Source organism: Culex quinquefasciatus, chromosome 2 (assembly GCF_015732765.1).
Source record: "Culex quinquefasciatus strain JHB chromosome 2, VPISU_Cqui_1.0_pri_paternal, whole genome shotgun sequence".
Classification (NCBI taxonomy): domain Eukaryota; kingdom Metazoa; phylum Arthropoda; class Insecta; order Diptera; family Culicidae; genus Culex; species Culex quinquefasciatus.
The window spans coordinates 74,736,423-74,761,355 of record NC_051862.1 but is presented as its reverse complement, the minus strand read 5'-3'; the positions used below and the strand labels follow the sequence as shown (position 1 = coordinate 74,761,355).

Below are 24,933 nucleotides of genomic sequence, written 5' to 3'. Positions count from 1 at the left end.
AAGAGGATGCTAGGCGTTAATCAACCTAAGGCATTTTCCAGGATGCCCTCGAAAGACTGGCTGCGCTAGGGTTAGATTAGATTAGATTAGATTAGATTAAATTCAATTTACTGTACTTATTGAACATATCAGTTCGTCTGTAATGATTTATTTCAGGTGATATTAATTTCTGAAGCTTCACAACTAGGAATGGATCTTGTTTAGGGGAAGGTGGGGCAAGACGACCATATGGGGCAAGAGGAACAATCGCTCGTACGGCCGTAATTTTTACAATTTTGATTATTTCCAGTATGCGGAATTGTTGCTAGCTATGCAATTCGCTGATTCTACTACCACATAACCGCAAAAACGCCGTAAACGCCACGAGGAATAGGATTTAATGAAGTTTTTTTCAAAACCTTTGTTTTCTTATAATATTTGGAAAGTACAAAATAAGACTTAGGCAGGGTGATCACTCAAATCCCATTTTCAAAATCCCGACTTTTTCCAGACTTTTCCAGAATGCTCAAATAATACGCATTTCTTATCTAAAGAATCATTTCGAACAAAAAACTTTCTATAAGAAAAGTCAATATTAACCATCGAAAAAAAATTAAATGAATTTAAAAATAATCCAAATATAGGCGTTTTTTTTTAAATACAGAAACTAAACAACAATTGAAAAAAAAAACTTCACAAATGGAACTTCATTATAATGATTCAGAGTAGAAACACAAACAATTAGTCTTTGAAAAATTATCGAAAGTTCAACAATACTAATAACATTCATGTTATTTTGGTAAAAGTATAGTTTTTGATACTTCGTTTCAACTGGAAATGGCAAAAAGTTAAAGATAACTGAACTTAATTTCGTTCCTATTTTTTTTTAAACTTCATCATCATTTTAAATCAAAGAATGATTAAAACATAATTGCTGAAATTATTCATTCAAAGGATTTAGAAAAATGTCAAGAAATTCATAAAAAAAAATTGCTTGTTCCCTTTTTAATTTTGTAATTTTTGATAGTTTTTTTAAATCAATGTTAATTTATCTAGTGGTCAGTATTTAACTGTTTTTTTTCAATGAACATTCAGTTAGATATGATTTTATGTTTTACCACTTATGTTTACCAAAATGTTTGAAGAGACAATTTTTTAAACAGTTTTGCAATAACTCTAATTTCTTGGATTATTTTCTTTGCAATTTTAAAATTTTCTTTATATTTTCAAAACGGTAAAAAAGTTTTTAAATTTTGGATTTTATTCGATATTTAAGTTTTCCGAAAACTGAAATTCAAGCTTTATGTATAGTAGTAATTTAACCATACTCACAAAAAAGTTTAACGACAACATTAAAAAAAACATATTTTAATTACTTAAAGAATTTAGTTAAACAATTAAAAATATTTACCAAAAAAACCATTGCCAAACTCAAGTTAGAATCTGTTTTCAAATATGCAATCTATGTGACAAAATAAAATAGAATCATAATTCTAAGCTGGCCATTAGACTCTATTTTTATATTAGTTTTTCATTAACTTTACCTTTTGTATGATAAACAAAAATTTATAGAGATCATATGATTCATGAAAAATATGATGAAGATCTGTGTCAAAAACTCCAATATTAATTAAGATTTTGAATGTCCTAAACAGCTTTACCATACTCAAATATATTGAAATACTGAAAAGAACCTTAAATTTAAAGTAAGTTATTAAAGCAGAATTAGGTGAATTCAATTTGAGAATTGTACAAAATATTACAAAATTATTCAAGAGTTAAAAAATTAATTTTCAATCAAGCATGCTTATAATTCCCGACTTTTCCCGACTTTTTGACAAAAAATCATTAATTCCCGACTTTTTCCCGATTTTTGGCGGATTTTGGCGAATTCCCGACTTTTTCCCGACTTTCCCGATTTCCCGACTTGAGTGGCCACCCTGGGTTTAGGGTTAGTTTTAAGGCTCATTTTATCAAAATGTAATTTTTCCTAGATCAGTAGTGTCCCTACCAATGGCTGGCACCTATCATAAAGTATGATTTAAAGGAGAATGGGCAAATTTGTATGGGAGCTGGTCCAAGGATGTACACGAACGGGACCAACTTTTTTCGAAAGATCTCGCTGAGACATGAAAAAAAGTCTTCTGGACCAACTCTCTAAACCCCGGGGTTCAAAAGTTACAAGTTGTTGAAGTTTGAGCATTTTGGGTTAAAATGTACAAAAAATCGGATTTTTACTATTTCTAAAATCATTTATAAAATCTCTGTTTCATTATGGATTTCGATTTTCTTGACTTCATTCGACGCGTATCAGCAAAAACTATGAATTCTGATATATCTTAGCATGATTGAAACATGATTTCACTTGTTTTTATCCGTTTGAACCGTTTGTGCAAGAGGCATCCCATAGAAACAAGTCGAAACTTCAAGGTTTTGAAAACGGATCCGACCCAAACTGCTTCAGTGAGTATGAAAGGCTTCAGTGCAATGTTGTAACAACTTATTGGGATGGTCTGAGTCATCCGAGAACTCCTTGGAGTTAAGACCGGTGAGTCTACCGCCGTAACAAGCAAGATGTCGGCGGTTTTTGACCACTGATCATACCCGCATGGCTTCAGTGAGTATGGTAGACTACTATGCTGATGTGTTGGAGTGTCCTGGGTTCTCCTAGGACTCCCTGGAGTTAAGATCTGTGGGTCTACTACCGTAACAATCCAAATGTCGACCGGTTTTGACAACGGAACATTCCCGCATAGCTTCAGTGAGTGAGGTAGACTACTTTGCTAATGTGTTAGGATGTCCTGGGTCATCCAAGGACTTCCTGGAGTTATGATCTGAGGAGCTACAGCCGTAACAAGCAAGAGGTCGACGATTTTTGACCCCGGAACATACACGCATAGCTTCAAACAGTATGGTAGACTGCTTTGTTAATGTGTTGGGATGTCTTTGGTCATCCTAGGACTCCCTGGAGTTTAGATATTTGGGTCACTGTAACAAGAAAAAGATCGATGATTTTTAACCACGCATCATAACCGCAAAGATTCAGTGAGTATGGCAGACTGTATTGCTGTTATGTTGGGATGTTCTGGACCATTCCAGGGAACCCTTGTAACAGCCGTAGACCTACAGATCATAACTCCAGGGAGTCCTTGGATGACATCCCAACACATTAGCACACCAGTCTACCACACTCACTGAAGCTATGCGGGTATGTTCCGTTGTCAAAACCGGTCGACATTTTGCTTGTTACGGTAGTAGACCCACAGATCTTAACTCCAGGGAGTCCTACGAGAACCCAGGACACTCCAACACATCAGCATAGTAGTCTACCATACTCACTGAAGCCATGCGGGTATGATAAGTGGTCAAAAACCGTCGACCTCTTGCTTGTTACGGCTTTAGCTCCACAGATCATAACTCCAGGGAGTCCTTGGATGACTCAGACCATCCCAATAAGTTGTTACAACATTGCACTTAAGCCTTCCATACTCACTGAAGCAGTCTGGGTTGGACCCGGTTTCAAAACCTTGAAGTTTCGACTTGTTTCTATGGGATGCCTCTTGCACAAACGGTTCAAACGGATAAAAACAAGAGAAATCATGTTTCAATCATGCTAAGACATATCAGAACTCATAGTTTTTGCTGATACGCGTCGAATGAAGTCAAGAAAATCGAAATCCATAATGAAACAGAGATTTTATAAATGATTTTAGAAATAGCAAAAATACGATTTTTTGTACATTTTAACCTAAAATGCTCAAACTTCAACAACTTGTAACTTTTGAACCCCGGGGTTTAGAGAGTTGGTCCAGAAGACTTTTTTTCATGTCTCGGCGAGATCTTTCGAAAAAAGTTGGTCCCGTTCGTGTACATCCTTGGACCAAATTTGCCCATTCTCCTTTTGGTTATTTTTTTTAGAACTTTTAAAAAATCTTGTTCAGGTGAGGCAAGTGTACCATATGGATTTTCAGTATGGAAAAAATACGAATTGCTGCAACAACATATTTTATTGGGAAATAAATACATAAAAGTACTTAAAAACTGATAAACAATTGTTTAAAAAAATTGTCCGAACAAAATATAGTGATATTATGAAAATTTACTATTTATCATCGTGGGTGGGGTGGGTGGGTCTCGTGGCGCAGGGGTAGCGGCTTCGGCTGCCGATCCCGATGATGCTATGAGACGCGGGTTCGATTCCCGCCTTATCCACTGAGCTTCTATCGGATGGTGAAGTAAAACGTCGGTCCCGGTTTCTCCTGTCTCGTCAGAGGCGCTGGAGCAGAAATCCCACGTTAGAGGAAGGCCATGCCCCGGGGGGCGTAGTGCCAATAGTTTCGTTTTTCGTTTATCATCGAAATAATATTTTTTCGTAAAAACGATAAAATTTTCAGTAAAATATTCTTATTTAATCTAAAAATGAAAGAAACGTTTCAAATACATTCTAATCTGATTTACCTAAGTGATAACAGTTCAATTGTTAGCAAATAAACATGTTGTTTCATGCATTGTTCCTCTTGCCCCAACGGGTTGTTCGTCTTGCCCTAGAGTAGAACGTACGGAAAATCAAAAATTTTAAAATCAATTTTTTACATTAAAAAACAGGATTTTTTTAAAAACTTGTTCTATGTAAGTCTTAGTCAAGAACTGGAATAAGATGATTATTAAAAAAACGAAAGATTTGTTAATGCTTTTAATGGATTATTACGATCATTTCCTTAGCTTGTTACACTACCCCACTTTCCCCTATTGGTTGGGCAATGAAATTTACGATATCATGAAATGGAAATAAACTATTAAAATTTTGGTAAGCTTTTTAACGAAAATTCTTGTTAAATCATTTGAAAATGAGGTAACTCTTCTCGCCAAGAGCAATATTTTTTTATGTTTTGTTTACCATGACTAAATTGGAAGACAATTGAATTCGTATCATTAAATGTCTCTAAAAGGATTTTAGCTAGAAGAATTAGGTTAATTTGTTTATAAGTGTTCGAAAAATTACAGCCCTAAGTTTAAAATTTATAGAGCACTAGAGCTACTAAGGCGTAAGATTTAAATCTGAAACTACTAACTTTTTTCTATGAAAATTATTTTAACCGAAGTCTTTTATAACGCCGAATCATTCAAAAAATCAAAAGTGTCCAAAATGAAAACATATTTCAAATACTCGCTCCAAAAATTTGAAAACTGTGAGTTGTGATTACATAAAAATAGTATTTTAAGTGAACTGCAGTTTTTGAAGGTAAATTCAATGCTTATCTATTCATTCATGAGATTAAACCAGTAAGATTTGTTCTGGATAAAATATTTTCGTTTTCGTTTCGTTTTCGTTTTACGGAGCAAGGTGGGGGACGCGGCCTCAAGTCAGTCCAAGTCCGGTTTCTTGTGGAAAAAAGGGTAGTGGCCGAACTAGTATTGCATACCAAATGAACACCACCGGAAGATATAGGGGATCAGGAGGGGGAAGGTGAAAGAAAATTAGTGTTGATGTGAGTAGTAAGAACTTGGATGATTTGAGCAGTTACGGTAATCTAAGTTTAACACTGAATAAAGAAAATCTGAAATTGTGATTCAAAGTAAGAAGGCCCGGAATAAATTAAATTATTAGTTAATTAAATAAGAAAATGTAACTAATCGGAGATCTATGCAAAAGAAACCTATGATGTATTCCAAATTTAAAGGAAATAAAAAATACTAGAGAAAAAAAAGATGAAAACTAACTGCCGACCTGTCACGTCCGTCAATAGTCTTGTCGTACATTACAACTAGAAACAGATCTGCCAATGAAATGTTACACTTCGTTCAAATCAACTAATCATTTCAGTCCAATTATTCATCGACGGAAAACTATTTAACTTTAATCAACAACCTAAACTAAACTGTCTGAAAGTAAATTTAATCTCAAATCCCCGAATGTTTTATTATAACGTCAAATAAGGTAAAGGTCTTGTTTTTAAACCAGTCTTGCCGCTTCCAAAAACCAATAAACATAAATGAACAGTTCATAAGTTGAACACTAGTAATTAAGACGACTATTTCATGCCATTCATTTCATTAGGGCATAGAGCTTTGCAAACAAGAGTGCATCTCTATTATACCTTATGTAAACTGTCATTTGAGTGAAGGAGACACACTCCTGTTCACAAAACCCATGCGCCCTTTTGAAATGTTAGGCTCCATTTGATCGTCAAGGCTCCAGTAGACCCTCGATTCGCAACAATGGTCGATACAACCATAATCCGAAAACCGTTAGTTCAACAGATTAACGAATTTTGTCCGATATCATCGCACTATTGATTGACCGAGACTCTATGGAAATTTTGACATATCAAAATGCTACGTAATAATAATTTTTTAAATAAATTTCAAAATCTATTCTATCCTACAATGCCTAGAAGAGGCCTCTGTTTCTGTTGTGAGTAAGCGCTGGTTTCAGAGTTCATTTTTCAATTTAAAAGGGGTAGGAGACGACTAATTTGCTTCATGAACTCCTACTCGGCCTTGGGACCACCTCTTAAGACACTGATGGCTCCTAGCTAGGAATTAAACCTAGACACAGCGTCGAGGCCCGCTTCGCATGGCAAAAATATTGGCTGGGGGGAAGTGATATTATCACGAAATTTTATTTTAAAGCCAACATTGCTAACGGCGTCGAGGTCCTTACTCATGCCCAAGGGATTTGTTCTGGATAAAATATTTGCCATGAAAAACCCTCCTATACCTGCCTCTCTCCTCCTATACCTAGCTACTTCTTATCAATACAAAATACTAATCATATTTTTTTGATATTTTGAACGAATAAAAGGACAGCTTATGTATTTAGAAAATTAAATTTTTTTCTTAAAGATGTATGTTTTTTACAAGCAGCCAAGTCATTAATTGAACCTAGCACTTATTTTGACCATTATAGTTGCTATTTTATGCTATTTTGTTGCAAGATATTAACCAAAACCAGGATAAGAACAATTTTCGATAAATATTCAATTTCCCGGAAATTCCCGGGATTTCCCGGGAAATTTGTTGAAAATGTTCCGTTTCCCGGGAATTTTGTAACCCCGCGAAATTTGAACTCTACCAAGATATAGCTACAGTACTTGTTCGGTAACTGGGCTGAGAACGTAGCCCAGTCACCGAATGCTGCTCGCTAACTGGGCTGAACGAAAAAATACGAGGGGACCACCGATGCATAATATTTTCCTGATGTAACTTTATAATACAAGTTACACAAATTAATTTAAAATGCTTACTTTTCATATTTCTTTGATTGTGACTTAAAATTAAATAAATGTTTGATTTTTTTTTTGTTTTTATTGAACATGATTTTTGCATCCATTAACCCCTCGGTCATTTCGGTTTGTTTTGGTTTTTTGACGTTTGTCTCCTTTTAACTGGGCTACGGCCCAGTTATCGAGCACCCAGTTGAAAAGCAGCCCAGTTAAACAGCGCCCAGTCACCGAACAACTACTGTATTTTATTTTAGCAGTTTCAAAAAACGGGTGCCACGATATCTCAACACTGCGTTGACCAAATCGGCTCAAATTTTTGGTGAAGACTCTCTAAAGGGGTCCCGTGTGCGTGACGAAGGCTGATTCTCAAAGAGTTTATTTTTTTAAAAAAAGGATAAACATATTTTTCTGTTTTTCACATACAAAAATAAGCAGTTTTTGTATTTTTTTTTTAATCTAAATTTCAAAATCGGGCTTTGTCGTGCACACGGGATATGTCTTAAGCGTCCTCACTCCAAATTTCAGCCAATTTGGTCCATCCCATCTCGAGATATCGTGGAATCCGCAAATCAACTCGGTGTTTTGAGAAAAACGGTCACAAAGTTTGACGGTTCCCTTTGCGCATGGCAAAACTTTAAACTTAAATCGTCTACGACACACTCCAATCATGAAATATCTCTATGAAAATTTCAGGAGTGATTGTAAATCATCTTTTGAAAGGATCGAATAAATAAACGGAAATATGTTTTTGAAATTTTTACATGTATGTAACCCCTTAATGACACTAAAGCGTTTACTGACATCAACTTAAAAAATGTCGAGTTGTGTTATTGTAGCAGGCAAATTTCCCCTAACTCAATACTGTTCCTGTTCAAAAAAGGACACAAACATAACGAGACCATGCATGCGTAAGACCACGTGAAAGAACCAATATCAAACGCAAATCGTTTTATTTCTTTCTCTCTCTTTCTCTCGCTCTCACACCAAACCCATTTCCTATATGGACTGGCTCGCGAATCATTCATATTTGATTCATTCAATTTTCCGCCATTTCTGGCCGAATCGACCGAACGTGTGCCAAACTCCCCACAATCCCCCACATGATAATGGGTTATGCGTGGAGCGAGAGAAGGCTCACTGAACTCCGCGCACTGTTCTCTTTTGTTTCTCTCTCACTCGAATATCGCGAAATAACACGATGATCGCGATCGATGATGATTGGTTTTGTGGGGTTTGCTCTGTATCTACCTATCTCCACGGAAATCGATTCGTGGTCGATCGCGTCATAAAAGAGTGCAACAGCACTTCCTCGAGTTTCCCCCCAGCTTTGGGAGGGCTGTGTAGCCGGTTATCTAATGTTGTACCAAGGGGGAAGTCCTTTTAGGGTTTTTTCTTCTTTTCGACGGATGGTGATTTGGCAAGCTGATGTTGGTTTGCGGTTTAATTGGTATTGGGAGCATCTAGAAATGACGTAGCGTAAGGATTTGATTGCTTGCAATTAAACCAGGTTATGCATTTTGTAATAAAAGAAGCCTAAATCGACAGCCATATTGGTAATTTTTCAACTTTCAAGGTAGTTAAGTTCTCACTGGGAGCGGCCGTGGCTGACTGGTTACGGTGTTCGCTTTGTAAGCGAATGGTTCTGGGTTCGATTCCCATCTGCTCCCAACGTGAAAGTTAAGAACACATAAAATTGAAATGATGAATATGAACGAAAAATCAAAGTCGCTCGAGGCGGGGTTCGATCCCCCGTCCTTTGGATTGGTAAGCAAAAATGCTAACCACTAAGCCATAAGCACTTGATGAGTGTGGACTGGAATTAGGAATACTGTTACAGAGAGCGAGTTGTGGCGCTATAACCACGGCAAATAGTGTCCAGGGCATTCGTGGAAATACAAACGGATCCCAGAGGGTCCCGGAGTACCAAACCTTCTTAGCATGGGTCTCCCAACGAATACAACCAAAATCTCGGAGCGTATGGTGGTGTGTCCCCACGCTTCTTCCTCCCCTGTCGATTCAGAATTGTGTTGTTGTTCGAACACTCAGTGCTCAAACTCAACCCAATTACGAGTCATCTCTGCGATACGGCTTTACGCAGTAGGCCTGGCCGCTTTAACGCTTGTGTTGTTTCAATGCATTCTAATGCAATGGCGCAATACAAATGTTAATAAATGACAAGAAGAGTGCTAGGCGTCATCTAACCTAAGGCACTCTCCAGGATCCCTTCGAAAGATTGGCTGCGCTAGGGTCTGATTAGATTAGATTAGATTAGATTCAAGGTAGTTAAGTTCTCACCTCCGTCACACTGTTCAAGACTGTCAGATGAAGCACCGGAATGTTTACTTTTCACTCCAGTAAAACACGGCTCAGTCGTCATTAGCGTGTGCAAGAAAGTATATTAATTCCAAGCAAATAGGAGAGGTGCTGTTGCAGAAATGGTTCGGTCCCATCACATCTCAACGATGAAAGCATACCACCATTATCAGCACTAGCGCAGTAAAAACTCATCATCATCGTCGGATGCATTGCTGATGTCATCGTTGGCTGCACACACTTTATGCATCAACTATGGATAGTGGAAAAAAAATAATAACAACAGGATGGAGAAACGGAAAGTGTTGAGCTTGAACCGAACCAGCATAAGTAGTTTTTGTTTTCTCTCAGCGACACGGTTTCAAACAAAGTTGGTACCTAATGTGTTGCGGAGTTTTTCTGTCTATCAAGCAGGAGGTTCAGGGATCATTTTGAAATCAGAAATTAAACATAGAATAATAACAAAAAAACTACTGGGATTGGGTGGGATTCGAACTCACATCTTTGGATTGGTAGTCTGAAACACTGAATCGTTGGCCACCAGAAGGTTCACACTCTAGTAGTGAAATGATCCGTGGCCGCCAGGGCTCTGCCATTCTGACCGGACTGTTCTACTTTCTCGGCGCCGAATATAGGCGACTTTCATCGCGGTGAGAGAACAAAGTAATCTTTGGTGAGAGCGCGTGACGACGGAAAGATGAGGAATGCAATAGATAGAGAATGCCTAAGCCAAGAATTACGAGACAAACGAACAGATCTCACAAGCCGTTAATAAATTAATAATGAGAGTGTGTGCGTGCAACATGGAGTTAAACTTTTTGAAACGCCTTGGTAAGCTTCACAGTAACTGCCATTGCACAGTGTTCGGAATGGCAAAATTAAGTGGAATAAATTGATAACTCCTTTATTTGACGTCCTAGCAAAATGGTGTCTTCGGAAGAGTTGTTGTACTTGATAAGGGCTATCTTTTGAAGTTATTGACATACAGGGTGACGACCTTCCAGGGTGTCAACCAAAAACTAACTTTGTTGTATGACGTTGTAGGGCTTTGGTGTCTTCGGCAAAGTTGTAGAGGAGAAAATTTCATGAAAGTTTGTCGAAGGCGCCAAATTTGTAGCTCTAAATCTACTCGAGATATACGCCATTTTTGCAAAAATGGTCCAAAAAAGCACTTTTTTGGTAATAACTCAAAATGTTAGCATTTTAGCGGCCTACTATGTTCTGAAGAGTTGTTTATGACATAAAGTTACACATCTTTGCCAAAACAGCAAAATATTTTGAGCTTTTATTGAGGAGTTATAACCATTTTTAAGTGATTTTGAGCCTATTTTCAAGTTGCTATGTTTTCAAAATGGCGCATTTTGGCGCAAAACCGAACAATGCACCTGAAAGTACACACTTTCAACTACAATTCCTGAAAATATCTCCGTGTCTATCCGTGTCTATTTTTAGATATCTCGATTTGATTTTGTCGGTTTTTAATCAATTTATTTAAAAATATTAATCGAAATCATGTTGAATACTAGTTGAAAATCGGTGAATTGAAGGGTAAATTGATCGATTTTTATGGAAAATACTTTGTCTATGAAAAAATACGACAACCTTTCCAAAGTGACCAAATATAAAAGGAAATACTTAATTTTAAATACGAACAATTATTTAAAATTTTAATTTACATTATTTTTGGGCTAAACATGTTTTTATTCATAATTTTAGAATGTGTGTCATAAATTTAAGCATAAACAATTTTTTTTTTCATAAAATCGATCAATTTACCGATTATTACCACGTTTTCAATAAGATTCCGCTTAAAAATATAAATAAATTGATTAAAAACCGTCAAATTCAAATCAAGATATCTAAAAATAGACACGGACAGATACGGAGATATTTTCAGGAAATGTAGTTGAAAGTGTGTACTTTCAGGTGCATTGCTTGGTTTTGCGCCAAAATGCGCCATTTTGAAAACATAGCAACTTGAAAATAGGCTCAAAATCACTTAAAAATGGTTATAACTCCTTAATAAAGGCTCAAAACATTTTGCTGTCTTCGGCAAAGATGTGTAACTTTATGTCATAAACAACTCTTCAGAACATAGTAGGCCGCTAAAATGCTAACATTTTGAGTTATCACCAAAAAAGTGCTTTTTTGGACCATTTTTGCAAAAATGGCGTATATCTTGAGTAGATTAAGAGCTACAAATTTGACGCCTTCGACAAACTTTCATGAAATTTTCTCCTCTACAACTTTGCCGAAGACACCAAAGCCCTACAACGTCATACAACAAAGTTAGTTTTTGGTTGACACCCTGGAAGGTCGTCACCTTGTATGTCAATAACTTCAAAAGATAGCCCTTATCAAGTACAACAACTCTTCCGAATACACCATTTGGCTAGGACGTCAAATAAAGGAGTTATCAATTTATTCCACTTAATTTTGCCATTCCGAACACTGTGCATTGTTGTTGTTATTTTGTGACGTTTTTTACCTGTTAATATGTAAGTTTGATGGAAGTTTCTCCCGAAAATCTGAAAATTGATTTTCTGTTTTTTTTTTTTTCATTTTTTTTTTTTATTTATTTTTTTATGAGGACGAATCGGTTTCTTAGGCATTTCTTTTTCAAGGAATGCTTAAGAGCAATTCTCTACGTTTTAACAAATCGACTTGTCATTGTATTTTTTTAAATTTCGATGTTTTTTGCAAGCGTTCTTTGGGTCCAAAATGATATTTGGCGTCATAGGTTTGTCCGTACAAGTCACGGTGTGTTTTCTAGCACAAACTTTTCAGGAAAAAGTAGGAATCGCTACTTTCAAAAGTTGAAATTTTTCCAGCATTCCGATGCTTCAAAGAGCGAAATGTTTCATTGAGAAGTTGCATAGAAATCTATTAAACAACAGTCATTTGAAGTTCAATTTCGATTTTAGGCATGTTCTGCATATATGTTGAGCGTTTTTCTTTTTTAAAAAAATGTCCAATAAACCAAAATTTACAATTTGCGTTACGTAATAAAAGAACGCTCCTTGTGTGGAAAAGCAGTTCTCGTTAGACAGTACTTTTCGTCCAACGAAATTACAACGGATTTTTCTCACGAACCAGAAACTCGAAACAGCAGAAAGAAAGTCTTCCTTAATGATCGATGCAATCAACCACATCGATTAAAACGTCCAAAACAAACACTCATTTCAGAATACATCAGTTGGCTGGCGCCAAGAATAACATCAAAGTGTCACACTCACACATGAAACGCAACAGGAGAAAAAAAAAAGAAGGCCCTCCACCAAGTGTGTGGAGCACCTTGACGTCGATAAAGCATTTTATTTTTGTTCGAGCTTTCGGTGAGGCATTAAATCGGCATCATTGTGGGCCACTTGAAATATTTCTCAAGGGAAAAGTGCTGATTTAATGTTTTGAAGCATTATTTGCTAGTAATAAATGCCAATATACTGCTGATTTAATGCCGCTATTTAGTGCCTCGTAGTTACTTGGGCATTTCGCTCTTTGAAGCATAGGAAAGCTGAGAAAATTTGGAAAAGTTGAGATGACTATTTTTTTTCTTCTAAAGGTTGCCCAGAAAACACACCGTGAAGTCTCAATACAATTGTGGCAGCTCTCCATACAATAATCCATACAATAATAATTTGAAACATAATAAGGTAATTTTTAATCGATGGTGTTATCAGCAAAGTTATTGGTTATGATCAGAAAAAAATAGGTTACACTCTCTAAAAAAAAAATCGATTAACTTTTGTATAAGTAAATTTTGACAAACTTCACAACTTTGTTTTTTTAATTTTATACGTTTTAGTAAACCAAAAAAAAGCCTTCTTTTGAGCTATAGTGCATGACGCTTTTTTTTGCCAAGTAAGGCTGGTACAAATTTTATTTTAAGTTTTGAAAATTGTCGATGTTTATTATCGCAAATTTTTTTTTTTTCTCTCTAAAATTTTTGTTTCGTCAAATCTTACATTGCATTTCAAAACATTTTTTCCATGCAAATGTTGAAACTATGGCTTGTTATTTCAATATTTATATTTTTTTTATTTTCAATAGTGCTGTGGATTGTAGAGTAAAAAAAATCAAATTATTCGCTCTACAGCATTCTACTCGAAACTAGGTGTCCGAAGGCTTGACTGTTGAGGCAATTGCAAACCTCTTTTTACACCTTAGCTTCCATCCACCCCGGGATTCGAACTGACGACCTTTGGATTGTGAGTCCAACTGCCTACCAGCGACAGGAATACGACTCCTACACCTGGATTGTAGAGTAAATCGTTTTGTTTTTTAGGTCCCATGATATCTCAAAAGCCTGAATTGTTTGGAATACGCTGTCATTAGATATCGGGGAAAAATTTGGATGTAGAATGGTAAGAAATGTGGAAACATTTAAATCCATGTAACTAAAATGATACACAATAATATTGAAAGCTTGTAAATTTAAACTTACAAGAATAGAGAAAAACACGTTATCACATTACCGCATGAAGTTTGTTTATTCACAAAGGTTGCCTCATCTAATGCATCATATTTTCAAAGAAAATCACGTACATCTAGCCAACAAAGCTAATATTATTATTCTTTCCTTGTAACTTTCAGCGCCATGTGTCATTTCGCGCAACATTTCTAGATATTTCCACCAATTTGTACCCTCCTCGAAAAAGGCAATCCACAATTCACGAGCAGCCTGGTCTGATGTTATCTATTTTGTGTGATTTGGTACCCACTTAACATGAGTCGCGAAAGGTACCTCCGACGATAAGATAAAATTGTTTGCCGATGATTGCAGCTGCCACCGCACGGTTGAAAAAAAAACAATAACAACGCACTCGCATTGTTTGAGGCGTTTGCTCTGCCTTTTTAGAGGGGCGTTGGCAGTTAAACATCGTAACTCAAGGTGACTTTTTTCCCAGTTATCTAGAATGAATCAGGGTTCTTGAAGAAGCTTAAAGGTTCACTTTTGCGTGTTTGTCTAAAGTTCACGTGTCCAGAACCCATCAGGTCACGCGCCAACCTGCTGTTACACACCACTTGCGCGATAGTGTCCCCAAGGTTCCCTTCCGTAATCTGCATATTACAAACAGGTACGTGTAATTGCTCCAATTTCCAGGTAGGCTCTTCCAGGTCACTTTTCCAGTGCATTAGGCGCGCGCGCCCCAATAAAATCCAGGAACCCCGTTTTCCAGACCACATCGGGGCGGTGTTATATAACCAATCAACATTATACAACCCTGTTGCGGCGGCGACCGGCAGTGTCCCAAGAGGGTGCCATAAATATAGGCCACTCCAGCCAGCGAGAGATCGCTGGCATTCCCACACATAAAGGAGCACAGAAGAAGCGAAGCAGGAATCCAGCTTACAACAACAACAGAGTTGACCTCGACGCGGCCGGCCGCCAACTCACCAGCTCACCCACTTGTTCGTTCGTTCGGTGAGTGACCGTGGCCATTCAGCAGCAGCTCACTCTCAAGTTTGGTCGGGCCAACGGAGTTGTGTGTGAAGTAGGAGGGTGGGCAAAGAAGGAAACGTCAAGCAAAAAGAATCCAACATGGAGGAGGGTTGTGTTTGTCCTGTTGAAGTTCCGTAGACGGGTTTTTGAGGAGCTTTTGGGATGGGACTCACCTTGGGTATGAAGATTTCAGCAACCGTTGAAGCTGCGGGGACGAGTTTGTAGAGCGCTGTTGATCTGGATATCCGATACAGTTATACGATTTGCTACGCAGTTCTTCGTGTAGATCTTCAGTTCAGCACACACTTCTCTTTTCCCTTGAACAGGTAGCTGCTTTCCACACACACACACAATGTTTACGACTCGTGTCACAGCGATGTCCACCGAGCACTTGAACACTCCCCCCAAACTTTAGATCCGTGGCGGTCACCAAGTTTCTGCTTTCTACGGCCACTGCTTCTTCTGCTTCCACCTCACACACTGAAGTTCCAGCGCGCGATGTTATTCTTTTCCTCGGGCAAGTCTCGTACTCAGTTTTGACACCACACAACCACCAACCCCGGGTCCAAGTAGCCACTACTACAACCGTAACTCCGTGATGTTGTTGTTGGTCCGGAGTTGGACAATCACTTTTCTTCTTTTCTAGCCCACAGATACAGGCTGCTGCTGATCCGAAATTACAACTAGTCGTCGTCGTAGCTCTCCTTCCTTCCTTCCTCCTTCTCTCGGCGAGACCGCCGAAAAGCAAAAACTTTCCAAGCCAGACTGTCCGCCGGGTTATTTTGCGCCGCTGTTCACCGTATCATTCGCCTTATTAGCCACTAAACCTGCGTTAAATTGGAACTATTTTCACAATTCATTAGTAATATCCGAAGCCGAAAAAGGAGGGTGGAGCAGCAGCTCCAACGTCAGCGGGGAAAAGCGGAATTATTTTGCACTTGTTCGGCCACAATCACACACAATCGCAGCAGGTTCGACCCAGCTGCAGGCAGCTTCCGGGGAAAATCCAATCAACGGAGTTATGTGGTAACATAATTCCTTTTGAGTTATTAACGCACACTATGTAAATATGTCAAATTCGTTCATTCGTCTTTTAATCTGATCATAATATTTACTATAAATGCGATTGAAACACTCAAAGTACAGTTTGACACTTCCCCCCACCCAAACTATCTGTCAATGAATCCTTTGATGACTGTCGCTGTGTCACCTCCCCAACACTCGAACAACCGACGAAGCGAACCAACGACTGGTCGCGCTGAATTCCTCTACCGTACTGTGTCAAGACTGGGTGAGTGAAGGAGGAAAGCGCTCGCCCGTCGATCGTCGATGGTGAGTTGCCACTGCTGCTGGAGCTCGATGACTGTGAACGTGTGTGACTGTGTGGCGATGATGCTTTCGGAACTGACGATGATGATGACGGCGGCGTGGCAGTGTTGCTAGATTCTAGGCTAGGCCAGGCACAATAACATCCCACAATTCTAGCAAAACATTGTAATAGGGCCGAAGCCGAAGTGTAAACAAAGCGCACGCAGAAAAATATTTCTGGAGTTTTTTTTAAAAGGACCAATAAACCAAATTTTCAGTTTTTGATTTTTGGGTGTTTTACAATACCCCTGACTCAAGGCGGTTCTTAAAACACCCAAAAAGCAAAAACTGGAAATTTGGTTTATTGGACCTTTTCAAAAAAAACTCCAGATTTTGTAGAATCAGCCTGTACGAGGTTTGATTCAACAAAATTTTTGTTGAAAATAATCAACGCCGATTTTGCGTTGAAACAAACCTTGATTTTCTCAATTCCACAAAAAACTTTTGTTTTTTTGAAAAAAGTTGCTTTGACGTTTAGCGTTGATTCAACAAAAATCTTGATTTTCAAATTATCAAAACGTTTTGTATATTCAAATATGCCTTATTTTTCTGCGTGCGTCAATCCTGTTCGTTCCTAATGTAAACGTCAACAGACGTGACCAAGATACTCTTTGTTTACACTTCGGAATCGGCCCTATTACATTGTTTTACTTGAATTATGAAACTGGCAAAATAATGCTGCGCTGGATAAATTGTCTAGAATGAGGTTTTATGTTCAAAAGTGCTGCTTTTACTAGTGAAATAGGACGAGAATGTCCAAATAAATGTCCTAAAAATAGTAGGGTCAACTGAAAAGATGCATTTCTGGAGTTTTTTTTTTTTTTTGAAAAGGTCCAATAAACCAAATTTTCAGTTTTTGGTTTTTGAGTGTTTTTAAAACCGCCTTGAGTCAGGGGTATTGAAAAACACCCAAAAAGCAAAAACTGAAAATTTGGTTTATTGGACCTTTTCAAATAAAACTCGAGATTTGCATTGTTTTCTAAGTTGATTGAAGTTAACCGCATTAAACTACGTACCTTTCCCACAGAACTTTTCTATTCTACTTGACTTAGCTATAAATTTTACTTTTCTAGTGTTGTTTTTCTTTGCAGGAATTTTGAGGAGTCACTTTTTATTTTAAAAATTTGGGCATATTTCTCTATAGAACTAACGCTGATACTTTTTCATGGAACTCGTTCTGCAAACTGTTGAACCGAAAATGTTTTCAAATGTAATGGTGTAATATGTCAGAGGCTTCAAAACTAGTTACTTTTCCTGTCATTCTCGAACGACGAAACGGCCTACTTTTCTCTGCAAATGGTGCTAAAAAGTTGAACTTGTATCGAAAAGTAGGAGAAATATACCCATTTTAAGCGGTCGTGTTTCAATGATGCTGGATAATCTGAAGTATTCCTTGAAATTTAATAAAACCAAGTACACCAAAGAGTAAAGCAACTTGTTGTGAACATTTCTGTTTATTTTCACTTTTACTAAAAGTTTCCCAAATGTATTCTGATCAGACAAGAATGCATTGGGCCCCGCCCACTTTTCTATTTTCAGTTTACAGTCATCCCACAAATTCGGAACACTTTTGTAATAATTTGTCAATAGTATGCCAAATGCAACTTTTCTCTCGACCCTACTATTTTTAGGGCCTTTATTTGGACATTCTCTTGCTGTTTCACTAGTAAAAGTAGTCCTTTTTGAACAAAAAACTTCATTTCATGACTATTTTATCCTGAGTAACAAAACACTGCCCTCAAACTGCCTGTTCCATGATTGTGGGATGTTATTGTGCCTTCCACAATTGGGGAACATCTGAATTCAACCGATATTTTCACAAAAAAAAAGTTATCAGACCATGTATAAAACATCACTAAGCTTGAGTTTCACTAGTTCTAGTGTGTGAAGTCATTATTTTGTAAAAATTATGTACTCATGGAGAGAGCCAAAGTTTGTTTACATCTGTAAGAAAAAAGTGTTCCGAATTTGTGGATTTCAAGGGTCAAAGTTTTTCTTCAAAAATTTGATATAAAAGTTAAAATTTGTAGTTTTCCGGTACAGCATTCGAAAGATCGCAAGAAAAGCCTTCAAATCAAGGTAAAAGCGAATCATTGAGTTCAATTATCGATTTGCTATGGTTTTTTTTAACATTGGCCGATCTGTAAACTGTTCCGAATATGAGGGATGACTGTAGTTCTTTTTTCTTCCAGCGCTCTTTTGAGTCTGCTTAGCCAATTGTGATGAAATTTTAAGCGAACACTCACGAAAAGTAGCATTTATAGAGAAAGTTTCCTGGCATCACTGGCTCACTCCAGCAGGCGCTGCTGGTGGTGTTGGTGACCAGCCTTTGTTCTTCATTTGCCTTCGCTTCTCGCTTGGTTTTCTTCTGCCTGCGGTTGGAATGGGTCGTCAAAAGTCAAACGTCAAAAGACTTGACGCGTTTGCTATTTTGATGGCGCTTGCTAATTATTTACATGTTTCGGGATTATTTTTCAAGTGAATGACTAACTAATGTTTAAAAGAACAAGTTACCGGTAGTTGGAAGCGCTTTGAAAACGTTAGCGCAAGTGAAAAGACATAGATGGCGACTTTCGTTAAGCAGTTTAGCTCTCAACATGCGTGTGGATGTGTGTGTCAACAAAATGATGAGAAATTTTCTCCCAAAATAAAAATCATAAAATTATGCATTAAATTTCATCTGTTTGGCCAGTAAGTGGCATACATCTGCGTGCTTACTCGAGGCGGTGCTGTTGCTGATAAGTTTATAGCCTAAATAGTATTTTTAGAGCTTCGATAAAGCATCAAGTGTTTGATTAGAAAGGGTTTATTTCCCCTAATACCTTTCAATTGGTGTGTTTTTTTTTTCAGGGAATTGGCTGAACCCAAGGATATTTGCCGAAAACTTCCATTTAAAGGGTGTTTTCCAGAATTGGGTCCTAAAATGAAGCTTAGATTGCTGATATTATTGTTTACAGCGATACAGCGATACAGCTTATTTTTCTGAGTACAATAACCCTTTGTACGACCACAAATAGTTTAGAATGGATTTTAAAATCAATTTTGAAAAGATAACCTAGCGGTCCTTCTTGACAGAAAAGCTCCTACTTGACAACTTGTTCCAAGGAAACCATAGTTGATCCATCGAAAAAATGTTGTCTTGTCAAAAACATGTTTTGCATTAAAATGAAAAAAGTGATCAGATTTTTTTTTAATCGTGTATTTTTACCGTTGTACATAAAAATTGACATAGGATTTTAGTACCCAATTGCCAAAAAAAGGGGTTTGAAAAGCAGGTGATTTTTTTTTACAAGCAAGTGTCAAATTGTCTTAGACAAAAGGACAAAACATGATTTTGAACTTGGCCAATAACTGATTAAAACTATAAAAGTTGTCTTTAAGTTTAATAAAAAATGGCAGTATCCAAAGGTTTTTAAAAAAGGTACTATAAACCAAATTTTAATTTTTCGCTTTTTGGGTATTCTTTAATACTCAAGGCAGTTCTAAAATCACCCAAAAAACAACAAAAAATAAAATTTGGTTTATAGAACCTATTCAAAAAAAAACTCTAGATTTTTGAATAACAAGAATAAGGTACTTACACATTTTACAATGACTCCTAAAATTTCAAAACACAACACTTTCACCGAATTCCTCTAACCCGCAAAACTGGCCACCCCGGCTCAGCCGCCAGTCATCACGACTACCATCATCACCACCATCATCATCATCGTCTCGCTGCCATTAGTTTTCTTTGCTGACGACGGACTGCTGCGGAACCCGATCCCGAGAGAGAGCCCCCCGAAGCAAAAATGTTGAAGACGTAGAGGAAAAAAATCTCACTTTTCCAGGCGCACCTTTCCGGCACAAAACGCACACTCCCCCAGCCCGCAACTAGTTCAAAACATGCCCCCGGCGAACGCGAACAGTTTGTGGCCACTTTGGAGCCGAAATTTCCACTTTCACAAGCACTTTTCACCGCTGGAAAAACTCACTCCGCAAAATCACCCAAAATCCAACATCACTTCAACATTTTTGTGAGCCCAACACACGCACACGGAGGAAAACTGGCTTCGTTGTCGTTGCTGTCACACGCACACCGGTACGTACACATAGTCGGTTATTGCGTTTGAAACGGAATACGTAACCGATTCGAGTTGAATTCCGTTTCAAAATTCCGATTGAGTTGACTGGGGGGGAGGGTTGTGAGCTTGCAAGAAAATACTGCAGCTTTAAAACGAGATCAAGATAAAGGTGACGGTTTCTTCTTCTTGAATGTCGCACTGTCATCCCAAAATGTTGTAGCATGTTGCGTGACATTGATGCTACAGTAGAGTTGCACAGTGAGATAAAAGAGTCCAAAATTTGTCAAAACCTGGACCAAATGTCAAAGCACGGCTGATCGGGAGGAAAAAAAAACTCAATTTCTTAAGTTTTTTTGAATAGGTCCTACTGTAGGAACAAAGATATGAAACACAAAAACTTATAGGACTCTAGATAAAATAAAACACCAAGCAAAAAAAAGGGCCATGAAAAGATTTCTTAAAAGCAGGACTCAGCTGAAAAGGAACAGAAACGGGAAGTTTCGTTTGACGTTTCTTTGCGCGGTGCTTGTTTTCGATATGTTTTGATAAAAAGTCAAATAATTTAGATTTGCTTTGAAACGTATCGATAACTTCAAAAATTCTAAATTGCCGAATTTCAAAACACAGAATCTTAATATCTAAAGTAGGTAACTTCTGCGCAGGCTCAACTCGAAAAGAAGCATAAAGAAATGAAAAATTCAAACAAACAGAAATATGAAATAAATAAAAAAAACTTAATTTAAAAAATCCAAAATTTTAACATTCATTTTTTTTTAATTATGCAGCTCAAAAATTTATTTAAGAGAATATTTAAATTTAGAGCAACACATGTCTCATGGTGAGAAACATTGGAAAGTGATAAACATTGAATGAAAAACGGAATCGACGTAACACCTTATAATGTGGCCCTCTTAAACCTTGCGGTTTCGTCAACGGATCCACAGGCGTGTATCGTTCTTTTTGCGACAAGACTCCGCCTCCCGGGTCTCCTAAGTGTGAAGGTATGGGCACGGGGAGAGGGCACCGAATACCTATATTTTACACTTAGAATTTTTTGCGTCCGCCCCGGGATTCGAACCGGCGACCTCTGGATTGTGAGTCCAGTGCGCGGTCATTATATAGAAGGTAATTTGCAAAAAAAAATGTGCACTGTATTCCGCCGGGGAACTGAACCCCGTTCTATCTCATACCATGAGAACGCATCACCGATCTGCCAACGGAACCAAACCACCGTGCTGAGAGGCGTCCTCTTAGAACGTGATCTATTTCTACTGGGTAATCGTATGGCATTTGTTCTATGTCTCCGACGCAACCATAACACCAATTCTTTCGCTCTTCTATTATGTCAATTTCTTTCTCTTTCCATTGGCTCTCCGATATCCTTGTGGATCAAGTATATTTTTAGCAGCAATTGTGTCGTTGTTCACTAGGGTCATTGGGTACTGAACACCACGAACCAAATGCGACGATTCTTTTTTTGCATTAAAATGAAAAAGGTGATTAAAAATGGTTTTAAGTCGTGTTTTCTACCGTTGTACATAAAAAATTACATCCAGGTTTTTAAGCGAAGATGGCGTTCGAATGTTGAACGTCCGATATGTCAAAATCACGCAGTAGCACCAACATTAGACAAAAAATTTGGCTGTCATGCCATGGCACACTTTTTTCGCAATGTTGGTACCACTGCGCGGTTTTGACATTTCGGGCGTTCACCATTCGAACGCCATTTTCGCTTACAAAGCTGGATAGGGCTTTGGGATCATATTCAAGAATTTGAGAATTATTTAAAGGATACGAAAATAAAAAAGGATTTTATTTTTAAATTTAGAATAACAAAATTTGAATTAATTTAAATTTTTCGTTTCAGGATTTTGTTTCAGTTCTTCAATTTTTAAATTTAATTTAATTTAACTTAAAATTTAAAATCTTTAATTTTTGGTTTAATGTTTTGTTTTTTTTTAACATGTAATTTTTGATTTTTTTTTTTCATTCAAGAATCTTAAGCAAGCGAACCGTCGAAGACGCTCAAACCAAACTGTCAACTTCTCTTCGGGGGTCACGAAAAGAGAGCGTAACATTTATTGACAACATTCCTTCCGATCTCCGTACTTAGCTATCGGAAGGAAAGCGGTCAACTCTGCGGTCAAAAAAAGTTACCAGTTCGGTTTGAGCGCCTTGGACGGTGCGCGCACTTGAGATACTTGGGGAAAAAGAGATTAAAAAATCAAAAAATTAAAACACTAAAATAATCTTAAAAAATCAAACACCAATTCTAACATTATAGCATTCAAACATAATAGAATTGGGTCCTAAAATGAAGCTTGGATTGCTGATATTATTGTTTACAGTGATAAAGCTTATTTTTCTGAGTACAATGACCCTTTGTACGACCACAAAGAGTTTAAAATGGATTTTTAAATCAAATTTGGAAAATTAACCTCGCAGTCCTTCTTGACAGAAAAGTTCCTACTTGACAGCTCTTTCCTAGGGGACCATAGTTGATCCATCGGAAAAATGTTGTCTTGTCATTTTTTTTTTGCATTAATATGAAAAAAAGTGATCAGAAATGGGTTTTTATCGTGTTTTTTACCGTTGTACATAAATATTGACAAAGGGCTTTAGTACCCAATTGAAAAAATACGAAAACGAATAACGAAAATTTTAAAAAGTTGAAATTTGCCAAAAAATTGAATTCATGATTAAAAATAATTCATTTTTCAAATAACAAATCCTACAACTCTCAATATCTGGAAAACATTCTTAAATTTCTGGATTTAAAAATCATTATATTCCTAAATTCAGAATACCTTATGTTCCTAAAATTCTAAATTCTAGAAACCGAGAAGATTTTCAAAAATTTGCAGTAAAACTTTTTATTTATAAAACAGGAAAAAAAAACTGGGAAAAACTTTTAATGTAACGAATTTTAACAAGGTCAAATTAAGAAGTTCATTTTTTTCTAATTTTGTAGGAAGGTTAGGAAGACTCTTATTTTAAGACCTAATTTCAATCATTGGAATGGAATCCTCGTCGTACGGGGAAGTATAAGTTGTTCCCGGTCTAACCTAGAGGTTAGGTCGTTAGCTTAGTCCAGGTGGAGGAGTCGTCTCCCTGAGAGAACAAGTTGTCTCGGTTGAGTCGCTGGTTGGTAATTGAACACACAATCCAACCCAGTCAAATCAATCTGAATTCTGAAACGGAATCTAATTAGAATCGTAAACACATTCCGTTTAAAACGCAACAACCGGTTCGAAAACGGAACCGGTTTAGGTGTAAGTAAACAGAGGTTGGATTGTCTCACCGCTTGAAACCTTCGGACGCCTAGTTTCGAGTAGGAATCTCGAAATAAAAAACGCCAAGGCAATGCTGTAGATCAAACAATTTTGATTTTGATGATGCTAAATATTCGACATATTCCGAAATAGCGTCGTAACGTCCTAAAAAGTATTTTTATTTTCACAAATTTTGACTTGAATTTTTATGTCGCGCAACAAGTATTGCAACGCTGCACGTTGAAACGGCCTGGTTGTGTGACATTCTAGGTGGGTGGTCGGGTGGTGCCCTATCAGCAGCTTTGCTTATGTTGTGTTTACAAAATTTTGAACCGAGAGAATCGCTCGATAGAAAATTTATGTAACGAAATTGTGAAATATTTAAGTGTAATTTGAACTAATTCAACAAAGCAACAATGGCCCAACCGCCGACGCGCAGCCTGATGCGCATTCTGTTCCAAACCTTCATGAACTCGCTGAAGCCGCGCCAGCTCAAAGGCAACCTCGTGGGCGAGGACTACTTCGGGAACAAGTACTACGAAATCCAGGCAAACTCGGCACTTGGGCAGACGCGCAACCAGCGCTGGTTCGAACCTACGGAGAAGGAAGCGTACAACCAGGAGGTGACGGCCGAGTGGGAGGCGTGGTTGCGCGGCAGGAGGAAGGAACCTCCGACGGAGCAGGAACTGCTGCGCAACCTGGCCATCATGAAGCTGAAGGAGAAGAACGCGGCCGAGCTGGAGGCCAAGCACGCAAAGCCCAAGGATCTGACCGAGCTGGAGAAGAACCCGACCGGGATGGGTTCGTTCCCGCAGTACGAGGACTACGAGGTGATGCCGGGCAAGGGAAAGCGTGAGAAATAAATTGCGAAATGTGGAGTTAGTTTTTAAAATATTTTTTTTATTTGTTTGCTTTACTTGTTCTTGGAGAGAAGCGTAAGTTGTGTATATACAATGATATATATATTAAAGTAAGATATAATTAAACTGTTTGCTGTTTTTTTCTTTTCAATGCTTTGAAAATCATGATCTCTTTTTTTCTTCAAATGTCCGTTTCACTTGGGGGTTTCCTAACGAGTGGGTGTCATTTTTTTGTAACTTTTTTTTTGTGTAAACTTGAATTTTCAAGCTCTCGCAGCGAGTAAATATAGAGTGTTTGTGTTAAAATAGATCATACACGTTTGTTCTTAATCCTGACTGGCGCTGGGAGGAAGTAGGTTTTTACACGCACGAAAACGCGTTGCATTCGGGGATTCAGATTTTTGGGAT

At 37.6% G+C, this 24,933-nt stretch overlaps 2 protein-coding genes across 10 annotated transcripts in view; one reads left to right on the top strand and one right to left on the bottom strand.

Moving 5' to 3' along the window:
• LOC6047677 (serine/threonine-protein kinase 10) overlaps positions 1 to 20,384 on the bottom strand; it is a 104,431-nt gene extending 84,047 nt beyond the window's left edge. For 4 of the 9 annotated variants that reach the window (XM_038255114.1, XM_038255105.1, XM_038255110.1 and 1 more), the window contains exons 1-2: positions 20,152 to 20,362; positions 15,135 to 15,804 (exon numbers count right to left, since the gene is read on the bottom strand). The gene's annotated coding sequence lies outside the window, so the exon portion shown is untranslated. Of the gene's footprint in view, positions 1 to 15,134; positions 15,805 to 20,151 lie in introns of all 9 variants that reach the window. The other 5 variants (XM_038255117.1, XM_038255111.1, XM_038255106.1 and 2 more) reach the window with 4 other exon arrangements.
• Positions 20,385 to 23,961: 3,577 nt separating this feature from the next.
• Positions 23,962 to 24,652, top strand: LOC6047679 (NADH dehydrogenase [ubiquinone] 1 alpha subcomplex assembly factor 2). Its single transcript, XM_001864674.2, has one exon. The coding sequence runs from the start codon at positions 24,082 to 24,084 to the stop codon at positions 24,526 to 24,528; it is 447 nt and encodes a 148-aa protein (XP_001864709.2). The 5' UTR covers positions 23,962 to 24,081; the 3' UTR covers positions 24,529 to 24,652.
• Positions 24,653 to 24,933: the final 281 nt, after the last annotated feature.